Here is a 16,454-nt window from a genome sequence, read left to right as displayed (position 1 = left end):
GTTAAAGTTTTCCAAATTACTTTTTGAATCCATTATATGAATTTCAAATTACGTTTCGCAGGGATGGTTCTCTCAAAAGGATATAAAATATTTTTTTAAGGCGAGGCTCTGTTAAATAGGCCTAATACAGCGAACGGCGCACTTTATATATGGTTAATCAAATCAAACAGCATGGCGTCCTCGGTCGGCGTTATTAGAATTTTTAGCGGACTGAAGGAAGAAAATATCAAAATTCTATTCGCTCCTCGTGACTGCTACCTCTAAAATATTAAGAAACATAAGCTAAAATTATCGTTCTTATGTCCGTTTTCTATTTCTATTTTACCTTTAATCTTGTTTTGACGGGGTTAAGCAGATTATGTATTCAACCCGTAAATATAACACTACCGATCAGCGGTTAACGTTTTCCAAACGATTTTCGAATTATTTTTTGAATTAATACTGAGATCTGAAATTTTAAATTAAGAATAAATATCTTCTTTATTCACACACTTGTGTGCTTATATTTATATATATTATATTTCAATGTCGTAGGTAATGTGCGTTGGAATAAAATGGAGATTTTATGGAAGTATCTGAGGTAGTAGATGTCTACTACCTCAGAGAGAACATGTTCAACGACCAAGGGTGCCAAGGTCAATAAGTGACTTTGTTCATGTTTCTCGCTCTTATAATGAGATTCTTTCAACTGTACGTATAATCTTGAGTATTATCGGGATCCGTTATTTTCTTGAGTTCTTTACGTGATTTTTTTGTGAAAAAAAAATAAAACTATTTTATTTTATTTTTTTTATAAAAAACGAATAAAAATATACGTTAAAACACCGGATTAAGTTTTTTATTTGTTTAAAATTACGTTAAGATTTACATTGATTCTGTTGCGTTTAAGTACGAGTTAGGGCTAGATTTTTCGTCATTCAACGACGATTTTGTAGTTGCGGTGATTTAATGAAAGTGCTACCTAATAATATGAAAAAAGTTATAAGTATAAAATTTTTTTTTAATTAGAACAAATGAAAACTTAAGTTTTTATTTGAAATAATCATAATTTATTTTTATTTTTTCCTTAAAATATATGTATTGGAAGGGTAGTTGCGAAATTTAAAATACGTCACTTTTGGTTTACCGTAAATATTCTTAGAAACACTTTTTTAGTACCGTTAATGGTTTTTAATATGAACAATGATTATTGATCCCTTCTTCATCATCATCTGGTGTTATGCCTGGCTGTAAGTTTCTTATGCCACTGCTGTCTCCATCCGTTTCTCTCCTAATCCTTCTCTTTCTTCTCCTTATAGTTTCCAAACTTCACTTCATTCTTTTTTTTCCTCACTTCCTTTCTCCTTCTATTGACTTTTCAGATGTAGTCGTCAAGCTGGCGACTTTCTTCTCTAGCTACAAGTCCTGATCGGTATTTTTCTTTTGTGGATTTCCCGCATAAGTGCTTTTTCTTCTTTAATAATGTTCATTATTTTTCCATTCCTCACTTTACCTGTCTATCTTAAATTCTGCATCCTTCTCCATAACCGCATCTCAAAAGCCTCAATCCAGTCCTTCTCCTTTTTCTCATTGTCTATGCTTCACTTCCGTACGATAAAACAATCCATACGTAGAATTGGTTTAACCTCTTCCTTAACTCCCCTAGCTTAGAAGGCTTTTTTGTCATCTCTATCCTTCCTTTTATTAGGTAGATTTCATAGAAAGCTACTTATTGTAATGAGTACCGTGATTCAACGGTAAACTTCAAACGGTATGTCGAAAAAATTTCGACATATCTTCGTGCTTTTCATCCCCCAGACTCCAAAACCACCGTTAGTTCAAAAGTTTAAAGATTTATTTATATATATTTCACTTTCTTTTGAACACGATAACTGCCGTAATTTGCGCCAATCACTTTCAAATTGATACGTAAAATATAACGAACCAAAATCTGGGTTGAGTTCGTTAATGGGTAAAATCGGACCCCATGGTCCGATTTTACCCGTGGTCCGATCATGGACCAACCCCATGATCCGACCATGGGGTTGGAAATGGGAGGGGGCTTTTTCGAAAAAACAAAATATCACTATAACTTTCTTATTAAGTAAAATATCTAATTCGTTTAAAGTTTCTACTATTCTTTGAACAAGAGCCTAAAACTTATCTAAGTAGTTTTTTGATATCACCAACCGTTGGCCCAGGGGGTGGAACAAATTTTTTGATGATCTCCAATAATATTATTTTAAAATATTTTTTTTTTATAAAATATATTGAAATCAGTTTGATATTATCGAATGTGTATTGCAGTTTCACTACTGTAATTACACTTTTATAAAAGTGAAAAATCATCATATGTTTTATTGATGTCACAATTGTCATTTTATGTTTTTACAACACTTGAAATTGTTTACAATATAAATTTATGTTGTATGTGTGTTGTATGCACAGTAAATTTACTAATTACATCTTTGCAATGACAAAATTACAGTATTGTCAATATTCTCATTTTTTATTTCATTTTACAAATAAAATAGTTTTTTCAAGAGGTTGATTTATGTATCCTCTCTCTTGTAAAGATTAAATTGCATAAACACACACACACACACACACACACCCACACACACAGAAATATATATATATATGTTTAAATTAATTTAGTAAAATTAAATCTTTTTTTTGTCGCATTTGTCTACATCGATATTGCTCATAATGACAAAGATAAAGAAAGACTACATAATGTTATTGGCAGTAACATTTATAAAATTAGAAATAATATATATATATTCTCTTCCACTCATGTTAGAATCCAGTGGAAAGCCTTCTATAAGGATGTCTTTCTATAGTTGCTAATAGGGGTATTACACAGCATTTAATTTCTTTTTTCTTGAAAACCTTTATAAACAATTTCAAAAATATTATATTGAGCTAATGAAACAAAATAATCTGCAATATAATCTTAATCAGGCTAATGAAAAGTCTGTTCATGTTATAAAATATTATTTATTCATAATTTCATTATTTTTATCCCACAAAAAATAAATTGGTAATTATCTATTTTCTTCTTGAGAAAGAGAAACATGGTAAATAGTTAATTTTTGTTCAGTTGCTGTCATTCAAACTGTTTGAGATTAATTATTAGTGAGTTTTATTCATAAACTAGAGGGTACCTCTCAAAACTTATCAAAGTTAAAGCCAACTTTCTAACTGCATAGGTAATTTCTAATATGGAGTTTCTAACTTTTTTTCTATAGAAATAAATAAACCTCATCTTTATTATATGAAATCTTAAAATTATAAGTAAAATAAAAATATTTCTATTTGTAGAAAGAAAATATTACATATTAAAATAAGTAAAACATTTCTCAGTAACAAATTCTTTTATGTTATGCATATGTAAATTGACTATAAATTTTCTGGTATTCTGAGCAGTGGTGTGATTTAGCACCTTAATGCATAATTATTGAATTAGTTTATGTTGCAGTTTCAAAGACATAATAAGACTTTTAATCAATAAAACAAAACACATGCTCTTATGAACAGTTTTTCTGTTGGTTAAATGATGTTACTAAGAAAAAAAACTATTGTTATGGCTCTATATCTAGAATAAAGAAAATTAAATTGCTGTCATTAAATCAGTATCAATATTTCTATAAAAAATACACATCTTTTCTTATATAATTCCCACACTTTACTCCTTTTGTTTTGTTGTTCCAATAAAAAACATGTAAAAATATAAATCTTCAAACTGTGTACGCATATGTAGTTCTTCTTAACTTAAGCTATTGTAGAATTTACATCCTTTGTAAATGGATTGAGTGTAATGAAATACTACAGCTTTCGACTGGAAGATGCTACTGTTATTAAACTTCACTAGCTCACAGCATAGTAACACTCAGTCCACTTACTAAAGAATGCCAAGACACCAGCACAATATAGCCAAGATAATTAAATGTAAATTTATTAATATCAATACAGATTGATGTTCTTTTTTAACTTTATTTTAATTAAAATTATCATTCAGTGTTGTCTTCATAACAGATTACATGAATATACATATATGAGTATATCCTCCTTATTCATCTGTTTTTTGAAAAGTACCAAATTATTTTAAACTCATAAATGATTTCATAAATAATTCCTGATACTTGTGTTTCATATTTTCCTTCTCTTTTAATACCTTGTTGCTTGCTTACATGGACATGCAAAATATGTAAAACAAATACAGCGTATTTAACAGGTAATGTTTTCTGTAGTAAAATGGTATTCATTTAATTAGTTTCTCATGTTTGTTAATTATTGTTATTCTTCTGCTTTATTATTTCATATTATCCAACAGTGGATAGTTGAATAGATAATTCCTTTTGCTAATATAAATTGTGCAGAAATTTCTATTTTATCTATTGTTTTACTTAAATCATCTTGTTTAATTTTATAACAAATTGCAGTTGTCAGACCTTGAAAAAGTGTATTATAAGCAAAATAAATTATGAGGGACATCACAGTTTTAAAGTAATTGAATAAATACAATGTAATTTATTTTACATAACAACAATTAAATGCAGTTTACTTATTCTTGCTGAACACTTTGAGTGACATTTACATATTATTATGCCTTTTCTAATGTGTATATTCTTTTAAACATTATTTTGAGCAATATTTATAAACAATTGATTTAGACTGTAAAACCAGTATCAGTTCCAAATGTCTTTTGAAGAAGTTTAACAGCTTTATATTTTAGACATATCTTAGATACATTTCCTTAAATGGTGATCCTGACTAACTTTTAATAACTGAGAGTTTCTACACAAATACACTAATATTGAAATGAACTTATTTCTTAGCTGTAATCTGAGAAATATACGAGGTCTGTTCAGAAAATAACTGAACATTTTTAATTACATGCCAGCGGAGATATTTACTGATTTTGGCAGCATTGTGTTCCACATAACCTCCTCTGTAACCATACATTCTTGGATTGTTGATATCTCATTTAGTTTTCGTGCTATTGTTATTTGAGTGGAACAAGTTTAAGTGTTAATAGGGATTTTTGTAATCTGTGATTTTTGGGAGCAATGATACAACATAAAATTTTGCGTGAAACTGGGAAAGATTTCACAGAAACATTTCAACTTTTGAAACAAGCTTGCATCAAGATGATGCTCTGGATTGTAGGCAATGTTATAAATGGTTTTCATGATTTAAAAGTGGTTGTCAGTCAACTAAAGATGACATTCGACCAGGAAGGCCTCCGACTTTACCTGATGACACCCACGTTCAGAAAATCAACGATCTGGTGCAAATCGTTGAGTTGCAGCAAAGTTTCTTCCTTGTTTGATGACTGAACAGCAGAAAGAACATCGAGTGGATGGAAGTTTGTAACTTCTTGAACAAGCCAACGACGATGAAACATTCATGCAAAGGATCATAACAAGAGACGAAAGCTAGGTTTACGACTATGACATCGAGACAAAAGTTTACTCATCACAATGGATTGGCAAAGGATCTCCACGCCCCAATAAAGCACATCAGTCTCGATCCAATGTCAAAGTGATGCTTTTTTTTTTGTTTTTGATTTTTATGGAATTATGCATTTTGAATTCTTGCCTCAAGGTGAAACAGTGAATCGTATGTACTATCAAGGTGTTTTACACTGGTTATGTGAAAAAATCTGCAAAAAAAGACCAGATTCGACACATGGTTTCTTCACCACGACAATTCGCCTGCACATTCATCTTTGTCAATTTGTCAGTTTTGTGCCAAAAATCTGATGGCTGTCCTCTCTCAGCCTCCTTACTCACCAGATCTGGCTTTTTGCAATTTTTTCTAATTTCCAAAATTAAAATCAGTGATGAAAGTACACCATTTTGAGACTATTAATGATATTAAAGCAAATTCGTCACGGACCTTGAAGGCCATTTCTAATGAAGCTATCCAGGATTGCTTCAAAAAGTGAAAACACCACTGGGAAAATAGCGAATGGAAGTACTTTGAAGAGAGCAAGGACCAATAATCGGTAAAATTAATAATAAAGATTAAAAAAATAAAGTTCAGTTATTTTCTGAACAGATCTCATATGCTTATAAGGGAGAGAAAACCAGTTTATTAAATACAATGCCTTGCCAGACACTCCACTTCTAGTGTCTGAGTTTATTATCAGCTGATGTATTTCAAAGGTATCTTATATTTAGCTTGAAAGGTAAATTTTTTTGAATTTTATGTTTGTTAGAGGTGTTTTATGCATTGTTTTATGGTGCTGAGTCTTGTTTTAGAATACTTTATGTTTTATCTGTCAGAATTGTAGAGGATGAAACCATCTTTAAGCTGATGACTTTTAGGTACATTTGTACATTAGGTGAATTTATACATATCTTTTCTCCTAGATTATAAATACCTATTGAATAGATCCTAATAACCATAGTTCATATTTTTAATAGGATTCTTTTTAGAGGATGGGCTGGGTAGATGATAGCCATGATGATCTCTTCATAATATACATATATGTGTGCAGTAGATAGTGATATACTGTATGTTTGACACTTTATAATTTTAAAAGACTGTTGGGCTTCACACACACACACACACACACACACACACACACACACACACACACACACACACACACACACACACACACACACACACGTTGAGATAAGACATATCTTGCCTTAATTTTTCATGAAAGTACTTTTCAAAATTTATTTTAAAAGTAAAATTTCAATTTTAAATTAAAAAATTTAAATTATTTTTGTTCCAAATTAATGAGAAAGTAAATAAAAATGTCGTCACCTAATCATGCTCATCAGATGATTATTGATGGTTTCTTAGCATTGTTGCAAAAATGAAGCTTACTTCATTGTTATGTAATACACCATTTAGAATGTTTCATTACTAAACTGTTAGTTTCTTATGAGAATTAATTGTGATCGGTTGGCTAATTGATTTTGTCTACCTTTACCACATTTGTAAGCCACTTTTGTTATTTACATCTTTTTTACCTTTCTTGTAATTGGTTTTTACTGAATTAAACTTTTCTCTGCTACCTGCAAACACTCCCATCAAAATGTCACTTAGTGAACTGGAAAGGGTCACACTTTTAATGATGAGGGACTTTGGTAATAGAGTTAGGTCATATAATGAAGTGTGTGAATTGTTCAATTCAACATTTAATAATTGTAACCCTATTTCAAAAGGTATGGTGTCAAAAACATCAAATGATTTGAAACAGGGAGCATTAATAATACAAGAAAACCAGTGAGATCTAAATCTGCAACAAATAATAACAAATTGTTAAGAGATTATGCAAGAATTTATCGAGAATCCTCATTCCTTGACTTGAACAGCAGCATGAGAACCAAAGTTAGTTATTTGAACAGTAAAAGGTGATAATTTCAAATCCTTTAAAATTTGTTTGGTGCACGAACTTAATGAAGATGACTACAACTGAAGACTTGAGTTCTGCGAAATTATGATGAACAATATTTTGTAGTTCCTGATATATTAAACAATATAATGATGAGGCTACATGTTTTTTTAAATGGCAATGAAAACTGCTATAATTGTTGATAATGGACTGATATTAATCTACACTGGTGTTGTGAGGCATATACACAGTATCCAGTCAAAGTAAATGTAAGGGCAGGATTTATTGGTGGACGATTCATAGGGCCTATATTTATTGATGGAAATTTAAATGCAGTGAAATATAATGCTCTGCTACTCAACTATATCATTCCAAACATTCAAAATGTTGTTGGCCCCAACTTCCAAAACATCTGGTTTCAACATGAAGGCCCTCCTCATTTTGGTATTCAAGTACATGAAATTTTAATTGCACTTTCTTAGAAGATGGTTTGGCTGATGGCTGAAAGGGCCAAATAAAATGGCCAGCGAGATCATCTGAGTTGTCACCATTGGATTACTTTCTACAGAGCTACTTAAATAGTATTGTTTATCATAATAAGCCCCAAGATATCAATGATTTTCAGAATGGAATTCAAGAATCAGCACAAAATATCATAGGGAATATTGAATAATTCAGTCTCATCCATTTACAACCGACTGGCGTACTGTCAAGCAACCGAAGGAGAACATTTTGACATTTATTAAAATGAAATTAAATAAATAAGCAAACTTTATGCTTGATAAATAATTTAAAAAAATAAATATATTTATTCGATAATATCCATTTAATCAAATTTTTATAAATTTATTTATTTGCAATAACAGTTCTTTAAATTTTTAATGTAATTTTTTTTCAAAATCCAGAATTTATCCTGCTGCCATTTTGGATACAAAAATTGTATCAACTTTTTATTTATACAATCCTGAAAGTTAACTTGAAAGTTACAGTATTCTACCTGGAACAGTTTTAAAGTTTTTGATGTATATATATATATATATATATATATATGTATGTATCGTGCAATACCAGCCTGCAAGATTACCGCAGTATATTGCTGCATTAATATTTAGATGAAACTTTGTTGTTATTTATTTTTATAAAAAATAAAGAATGAAATCTAACCCTAAAGTATAACTATATATTTCATGAGACAATATTTGTGAAGTAGGTAACGATAGGAAATTGGTTAGCAATTATTATATTTACAATAATTGTTTTGACATAATGCAGAACCCAAATTTAAACTCAGATTATTGAACTATTAACATATATATAAAGCAAAACAATTTTTTAAATTTTAAATTGTCATCTATGCAATATATCACTGAAAAAAACAAAAGTGGGAAAACTATGAGAGTAACATGGTTTTAAAATTGCAGTATTTATTTTATATTGTATTATATCACTATTTTTATTGATATATCTATTTTATTATTTACAAATTAATTATTTTTACATCTGATTCAACTGTACATAAAATTTTGTTTAAGTGTATGATCAATTTGTAGAAATTAAATTTTGTTATATCAAGCTGCATAATGTAGAATTTTGAGTAATGTTCTGTTTAGTTAATACTTTTATTATTAGTTAATACTTTTATCTCTTAAAGAGTACTGGATACAAATACATTGTCTTGTTAACAGGAGGAACTACTACGAAAAAAGTCCACTAAAAGTAAGTCGTATTAACTACAAATATGGATGGAACAACCAAAATTGGAATTAGTTCACAGACACTTGTATCGAGCGCAGTACCGGCTGCAAGATTACCACAGTACATTGCTGCATTGATAGGTACATGAAATGTTTTATGTTATTTATAATTATTTTTATAAAGAATGAAATCTAACCCTAAAGAATAACAGTATATTTCATGAAGCACTGTTTTTGAAATAGGTAATGTTGGATACTTGGTCAGCATCAGGACTAATAATATTTACAACAGTTATTCTGTTATGATGCAGAACCCAAATTTCCCAAATCAGCTGATTTGGAAGTTGAGAGTTCCAGTGTTCAAGTCCTAGTAAAGGCAATTACTTTTATATGGATTTGAATATTAGATCGTGAATATCAGTGTTCTTTGGTGGTTGGGTTTCAATTAACCAAATATCTCAGGAATGGTCAAGATGAGACTGTACAAGATTACACTTCATTTACACTCATACAAATCATCCTCATTCATCTTCTGAAGTAATACCTGAACGGTAATTCTGGAGGCTAAACAGGAAAAAGAAAGGAAATAACCCAAATTAAAATTCAAATTATTATACTATTTAAAAAATAAATTTATAAATTTAAAATGAGTTTATAATGGGTATATGCATTTTAAATTATGCATTAAAATATTTAAAAAAGTATAGAATTATGTTTTAGACATAGTTTAGATACATTTTCTTTGATGGTGATCCTAATTTTTGCATGGTAAAGATATACTTCTGACCAATAGTGTCATTAGTATCTATCCTTGACTTTTTTAACTTCTTCATATCTTTCTATGAGTATTACCAAATAAACTAAACCTGAAAACTAAACCCAAAAACTAGATCTTCCCTTTATAAGATTTTGTCAAAAAATCCTTTACTTCCTCATTCATCTTCTGTTTGGTAATAATTACACTTTCTGGAACTTGGTATTTCTCCATTCTCATGAATTGTTTATATTACATATAAAGCTTATTTAGTACTGCTTCTCTCATCCAGCTCAATTTACATTTGTAACATTTCCATTACAAAATCTGAATGCTTTGTGTATAATATTCAGATTTTCTCAATTCAGATGATATATCAACAGTTTTCTATTGATTTATTCTTGTTTTAATTTTTCATAGCTCTGTCAAATTAAGATCATAGAGTAGAATCTCCTTTGAAATCATCATATGTTTCTTTTTCCTCTAGTACTTTTCTTCTCTGTTCAACCCTATTAGATGGTAACTGTGTCTTTTCTCTGCTGTAAAGATTATCCATTTGATCCTTTGATATTAATAGATTTTTGACTCATTTTTCCAAAGTTCTCTCTTATTACTTTTTCCAGACCAAACAAATCATATTAATGGTTAAAAAAATGTTAATGGTTATATTATTTTATAATTAACAGTTATAAATCATATTTATATTGTGTTTAAAAAATCCCAATGTATTGTGACAACATATGACCTTTGTTCACATCTTAATAATAAATTGTACCTCATATTTTGTTGTATTACCTTTTTAAACCATGAAAATTAAATTATACTTTTTTCTTCTTTATTATATCGTTTAAAAAGTTTTCCTTTGATATTTGGATACTTTGCTATTTTACATTCCAATTAATTTCTTATTTTTTATGTTGGTATAATTTTCTGTGTTCATCATCTGTTATGTTTTTATATACTCTGCATTTACCTATTAATTTTATTAGTATATTTATCTTATTCATGTTAGTATATTTCATATAATTAGTACAGACAGAATATTTCTTGTCCATGGTTTTCTGCCTTATGGTTACTTATTTACTAATGTTTCCACTACTATCTTATTTCCTTTTTTAACTTTATCCACTTGTTTTCAACAGAATCTTCTATTGTAATAACTTCTATGGATAATTTATATTTGTTAAAATTTTAACATTGACATTCCCTTTAAGGATGTCCTTATCGCTTCTCTTTGTTCTTAATTTTTTTTTTTTTTTTTTTTTTTTTAGAGTTCTTAAACTTCAACTTATACAAAGTGATATTAAAGTTTGGAAACAGCTTCATGTTAAAGTGGGGATACTAGGAGGTAGAAACAAATGTTGATCTACATAGTTACAAAATTACCATTTCTCGACAAATGCTTCGTTTTAGAGTTATAAGCAATCAAATTTGTTAAAATGAAAAAATTGCGGTAGTAATAAAATGAGATGATTTATTAGTAACTTATTATGTATCACCTTAAGAATTACATCCAAAACAAATTTTAAACGGTTAATGTTGGAATTAGTGATCCAAACACTAATAATAACAGCTTTCACAATAATAAATAATACTTATAATAATAATTTTTTGTTTGAATGAATGGAAGGAGGTGGAAGTACATTTACTCACAGAGTACCGGGCACCCACTGGTGATATTACCAAATTGCCATCAGCAGTCTACCATCTAAAAACACCCCCCCTTTCCTTCCAGGACTTCGCCCGGATCCGTTTTACACATTACTTCAGGCCGAGTCCTCCTACTCTAGCCTGAGAAAGTTGTTACCTAGTTTCCACCTGGTCTAGGACTATCCAGGTCGTTCTTGTTGGCAACCTGAATAGTCTTGAGTATACTTGAAAAAGATGTGCTCGGCGTCATCTAGTACAGAGACAGTAGAGGGAAGACTCTTTCCGTATGGAATGAAAATAAGCGTAGAAGTACACGTGACCCATTAAAAACTGGACCACATGGTACGCCACTTCTCTACGCTGTCCACGGTCTGACCAGAGAGATAACGCTTGCGGTTCATCGTCCTCTGGTCTCACGGTTCCAAGTCTCTTGCCAGGCGAGGAACGTGCAAGTCCGTTACTCCCCGGCGTTGGTTTCCCAGTTTTCGCCTGCCCGCCTCCTGTAGGTCACCTGACGTTCCCTTGCCGAAAGAGCAATGGGTATAACGCCGGCGGCCACCAGAACGACAGGCTTGGACATCTTCGGTTACGCAGAAGTGACTCCCAAGGCAAGTCTTGCGCAGGTGCAACCTACGCAAGTCTTTCCGGTTTCTCTCAAATCTTAACGCCTGGCCCCACACTTCCGCCCAGTATAACAGGACGAAATGCAACGTGGACATTAGCAGTCTACCCTACCGGAAACCGTGTTGGTTGGGCGACAGGCCCCCTGCCTGATTCATCGCCGCAACTATTTTCTTCCTTAATAGATTCTCCAATACCTTCCCAGCTTTGTCAAGCATACACAATGGGTGGTTGGAGAACGGCGACTCCGGGTTTTTTTTTCCATTCAGTCTCCAGACATGCATTCATTGTACATGTCTAGAAGCAGACGGATCAGGAACGCCTCACCAGCTTAAGCTCGGTATACCATCTGGACCAGAGGCTTTTCTGACTTTCAGCAACCGGAGGACTCCCTCCAGCGGGAAGTCGGTTAAGTCGCCGAAGTCCCGCTTGGCATGAACCGAGTGGGCGGGGAACAACGTCGTCAGGATGTATTCCACTCCGCTTCAGCTCCGCCCAGAGGAGCTGGTGACCCGAGACCCCCAGTTCCCAGGTCATTATCTTGTAACCCAGCTCCCAAGTCTCTGCGTCCACGATCTCTGTCAGTTCTCGCCAGCAGCGTGCCTTACTCACGTTGATGACCTGACGGAGCCGCTTCCTCATTGCCTTTTGCTCAGCCAACCTGGTGTTCGCGTCCATGCGATTCCTTGCAAGTTGCGCCGTTGTTCTCGGCCCATGGTACACCCGGAGCAATCCCGCAATCTCCGGTGTCCACCAGGAGACGGTTTGCTTCCGGTGTGAGCTTCCGTGGGACATGGGGCGAGACATGCATGGTCGAAGCAATCACGGGTTCAGCGGCTGTGATGTTCCTAGGGGCTACCGCCCCTAAGGAGATCTTTTCTTCGAATCTCTTTTCCTCGATTTAATTGAAATTGTATTTTTTCATCAGTTGTGGTGGCCCCGGGCTATCCCGTGCACCGTGAAGGACTAAACTAGATGTATTGGTGGTAGCTGCCACGCAGTCCTCGCGGATCTTTCAGTCCTGGATGAATAATAATAATAATTTTTTTTGGAGAATATGGTGGAAATGAATTTACGCATGGAATGCCAAGCTTCCACTGGTGTCTTCTCAAATTCCCATCAGCAGACTACCGGCTATAACCCCCTCCCCTTTCTACCAGGTCTCTGCCCGAACCGTTTTTCACATTACTTCAGATAATAAATATTTACTTTTATCACAATGTTTAATTTTATAATTATTTAAAAATTGAACTTTCAAAATTATTTAATTATTGTCCAAAATTTTTCCGATAATTTGATGAAATCCTATTGGCTTACGAGTTCAGTAAGCATCTCCTGTAAGATTTCCATCTAAAATCAAATGCTCTACTCTACTATTACCAACGGTTCCTGTCAGAATTATGGGGCTATTATGCATTATTATTATAAGTGCTATTTATTATTATGTAAGCTATTATTTTCTATTGTGTCTTTTTGACATCCATGCAAATATTTTATAATAAAATCTCATAATACTGATTTAAAATAATATTGATATAAGACAAAATCTTTTCTGACTATTCAAATAATTATTTTATTTTTGTATTTTTGTAGCAACAATTGGAGGATTTTCCATCGGGACAACATTAGGATGGACATCACCAATTCAGTCCATGCTAAACCAGTATGATTTTAACATTTCTTCTGATCAATTTTCATGGATTGGAGCCTTTATGGCATTGGGTGCTATGGCTGGTTCTGCTGGAACAGGGGCCATGGCTAATATGTTCGGTAGGAAAAAAACTATTATAATTCTCACTATTCCGATGACACTTGCCTGGCTGTTGATTATTTGGGGCCCTAATGTAAGTAATTTTTTATTTTTGTGTAAAATATATTTTTTTAATATATTAAAAGTAAACTGCAGTATCAGTAGTTAATAATTTTCTAATTCGGGGGAACTGTGATTAAAAATCAAACTTATTATCGCTCTACTGTGATAGGAATTGTAATTTAGTCTAGTTATGAAGTACGGACTATCTCACTTAAAAACGCATTACTTGAAATATGAGCTGGATCGGCTAATCGAAACTAAAGAGTAAAGTTGTACTGGAACTGAGAAATAACGATTGATGAACTATCGCGCACAGTAAACTGGACATCACACTAATCGAAAAAGCAATGAAAGAAACATTCCTGGTAAATCTCGATACCGAACAGCAATAATTTGGACAAAAAGCACAGCGAGAAACTAAAGAAATATATATCTGTCTTGGGAAATAAAGGAAATTGTAGTAACAACAGCGTGTTCACATAGTGCCGATCATCTTCTCGACTACAGTGATAATACCGAAAAAGCTACTAACAAACATCGAAAAGTTGCAATTCGACCTGTGGATCAACTTCGAGTTACAGAAAAGTGTAATCATCAGTATCCGTAGTATAGATAGAAAATTCCTACAATGAAATTGTTAGATAGCTTGACGAAGAAAGTTGTTGATGAAGAAAGACCAGCTGTGTCACCAAACAGTGGTTAACGTATGATTAAAAAAAAAAAATGTTTCAAATAATTTATTAGTATAATATTATTTAATAGTTTATCAAATAATAATTAATTAAACATAAAAAATGTTTATAAAATATCAATTAGGGATCAAATAGAGACGTTACTGCAGTGTTAAAGAATTGGTTTAATGTGCAGAAGCTTGATTATACATGTATTTGCATATTCATACGCTAGAAAGTCGCATCTAAGAAAGTTAGACACAATAACTGTCATACACAGTAATGGAATTAGGTACGTACAAGCACTTTCAAACAAGTCTGTCGACTGGTCCAATGTGTGAAATCGGCAGTATGCCATTACCTTATAGAAGGGAGATTCTACTATTAAGATATGCAGAAAATATATGGGCTTATCCTACCCGTATAAATTATACATCTTTTAATAACAATTCATTGGCTGCTTTATGTGAACACCATGCTATCAACTCCAAACAAGCCAGAATACAGCACAGTGAGTTAGCAATTAAACAAAATATTTTGCAGGATACATTAGTAATATCCACGAGAGAAATAGTTCCATAACATTTGTCAAATATAACAACAAAATTAGGTCTCTCTTATAGAAAAATAAAAGAAAACTGACAGTGATCCTCCAATAGGAATTTCTATCAATCTTTAGTAACTACAAAGGATATGATGGTTATAGAGCCTTCAGTATAGATTAATAATGAAGGCTCTATAACTGAATATGGTTTTGGATGTGCTATATAAGTTAATGGTGAAGGTCATTCTTAGAGACTACCAGATTTGGCTTGTGTTTATGGCAGAGATCATTTCTACACAGTTAGCTTTTCACTTCACAGAGAATTTCTGTTAAGAAAGTGTGCTTATATATTCCAACACCTTAAGCGCATTAACTGCTATTTGTAAAAATACATTGAGGATGCTCTTGTCACAAATATCCTGTTTAGTCTATATATATTACACCAAATGAGGGAGGGATCTGTATTTATATGGAATCCAGGGCATGCTTGTATTTCAGGAAATGAAAGTTCATATGAAGCCGCCAGAATGGCAGTAAATAGTGAGAATACTGATATATTCCATATTCAAGTGGCAGATGTCAAAATTCATCTAACCAACAATATCAGAAACACTTGGATCAAAGAATGGAGAAGATTACCCAGAAAATTTAATGCAATCAAAATTACTCTACATAAATGGATGTGAAACTGAGTCGCCGGGAATAAGTGGTCTTGACAAGACTAAGAATCAGTCGCAGACAAATCACAAATTCATACATGCTTATTGCCGAAAAAATACCAATGTGTAGAATATGCCATAAACTGCTCCCTGTTAAGCATTTTCTTAAATAATGTACAATGTATGACAATCTCAGAAAGAGGTATAAATTAAGAAATTTTATTATTGCTGGTTTGAGAAATGGTGGAAAGGAAACAATTTTTATTTACTTCATGCCAGCAGATTGCTAACACACTTGTAATAAGGCTTCAGCATAATAAGGATTTCTGCTAGATATCTGTAGGTAAAAAACCAATAATGATTGTAATATGAGTGGTGTTTGACAATTTTCATGTTATTTACACACACTCATATGACATTGTGCAGCACAGAAAAGCTTCTAGTAATGGAATGTGCAAGAGTAAAAGACAGGAAATGAAGAATATAAATTTATAAAGAAACAAATCCACAAATAACAATGAGAGGAGCAATGGAAAGAATTTCTAGAATAGTATTGAAAGTGCAGATAATGTATGTTTTGAAACCATTACACTTGAATGGTTGAGTGAACGAGGGAATGGGCCACTGTTCTGTTTTGAAAAACCCTAGGGCTGAGGGTATAAACTACTCCTGAGTGTCAGCAAGTGGGACAATGTGTAATAATATTCAA

At 32.2% G+C, this 16,454-nt stretch overlaps 1 protein-coding gene across 2 annotated transcripts in view; it reads left to right on the top strand.

Moving 5' to 3' along the window:
* Positions 1-16,454, top strand: part of LOC142330979 (trehalose transporter 1-like protein) — a 101,050-nt gene that overhangs the window by 48,577 nt on the left and 36,019 nt on the right. For both annotated transcript variants that reach the window (XM_075376480.1, XM_075376471.1), the window contains exons 2-3: positions 9,025-9,174; positions 13,652-13,902. In XM_075376480.1, coding sequence (XP_075232595.1) covers positions 9,078-9,174; positions 13,652-13,902 — 348 coding nt within the window. In that variant the 5' untranslated portion in view covers positions 9,025-9,077. The remainder of the gene's footprint in view (positions 1-9,024; positions 9,175-13,651; positions 13,903-16,454) is intronic.

Source organism: Lycorma delicatula, chromosome 1 (assembly GCF_047948215.1).
Source record: "Lycorma delicatula isolate Av1 chromosome 1, ASM4794821v1, whole genome shotgun sequence".
In the NCBI taxonomy this organism is placed as follows: domain Eukaryota; kingdom Metazoa; phylum Arthropoda; class Insecta; order Hemiptera; family Fulgoridae; genus Lycorma; species Lycorma delicatula.
This window is presented reverse-complemented; position numbering and strand designations above follow the sequence as displayed.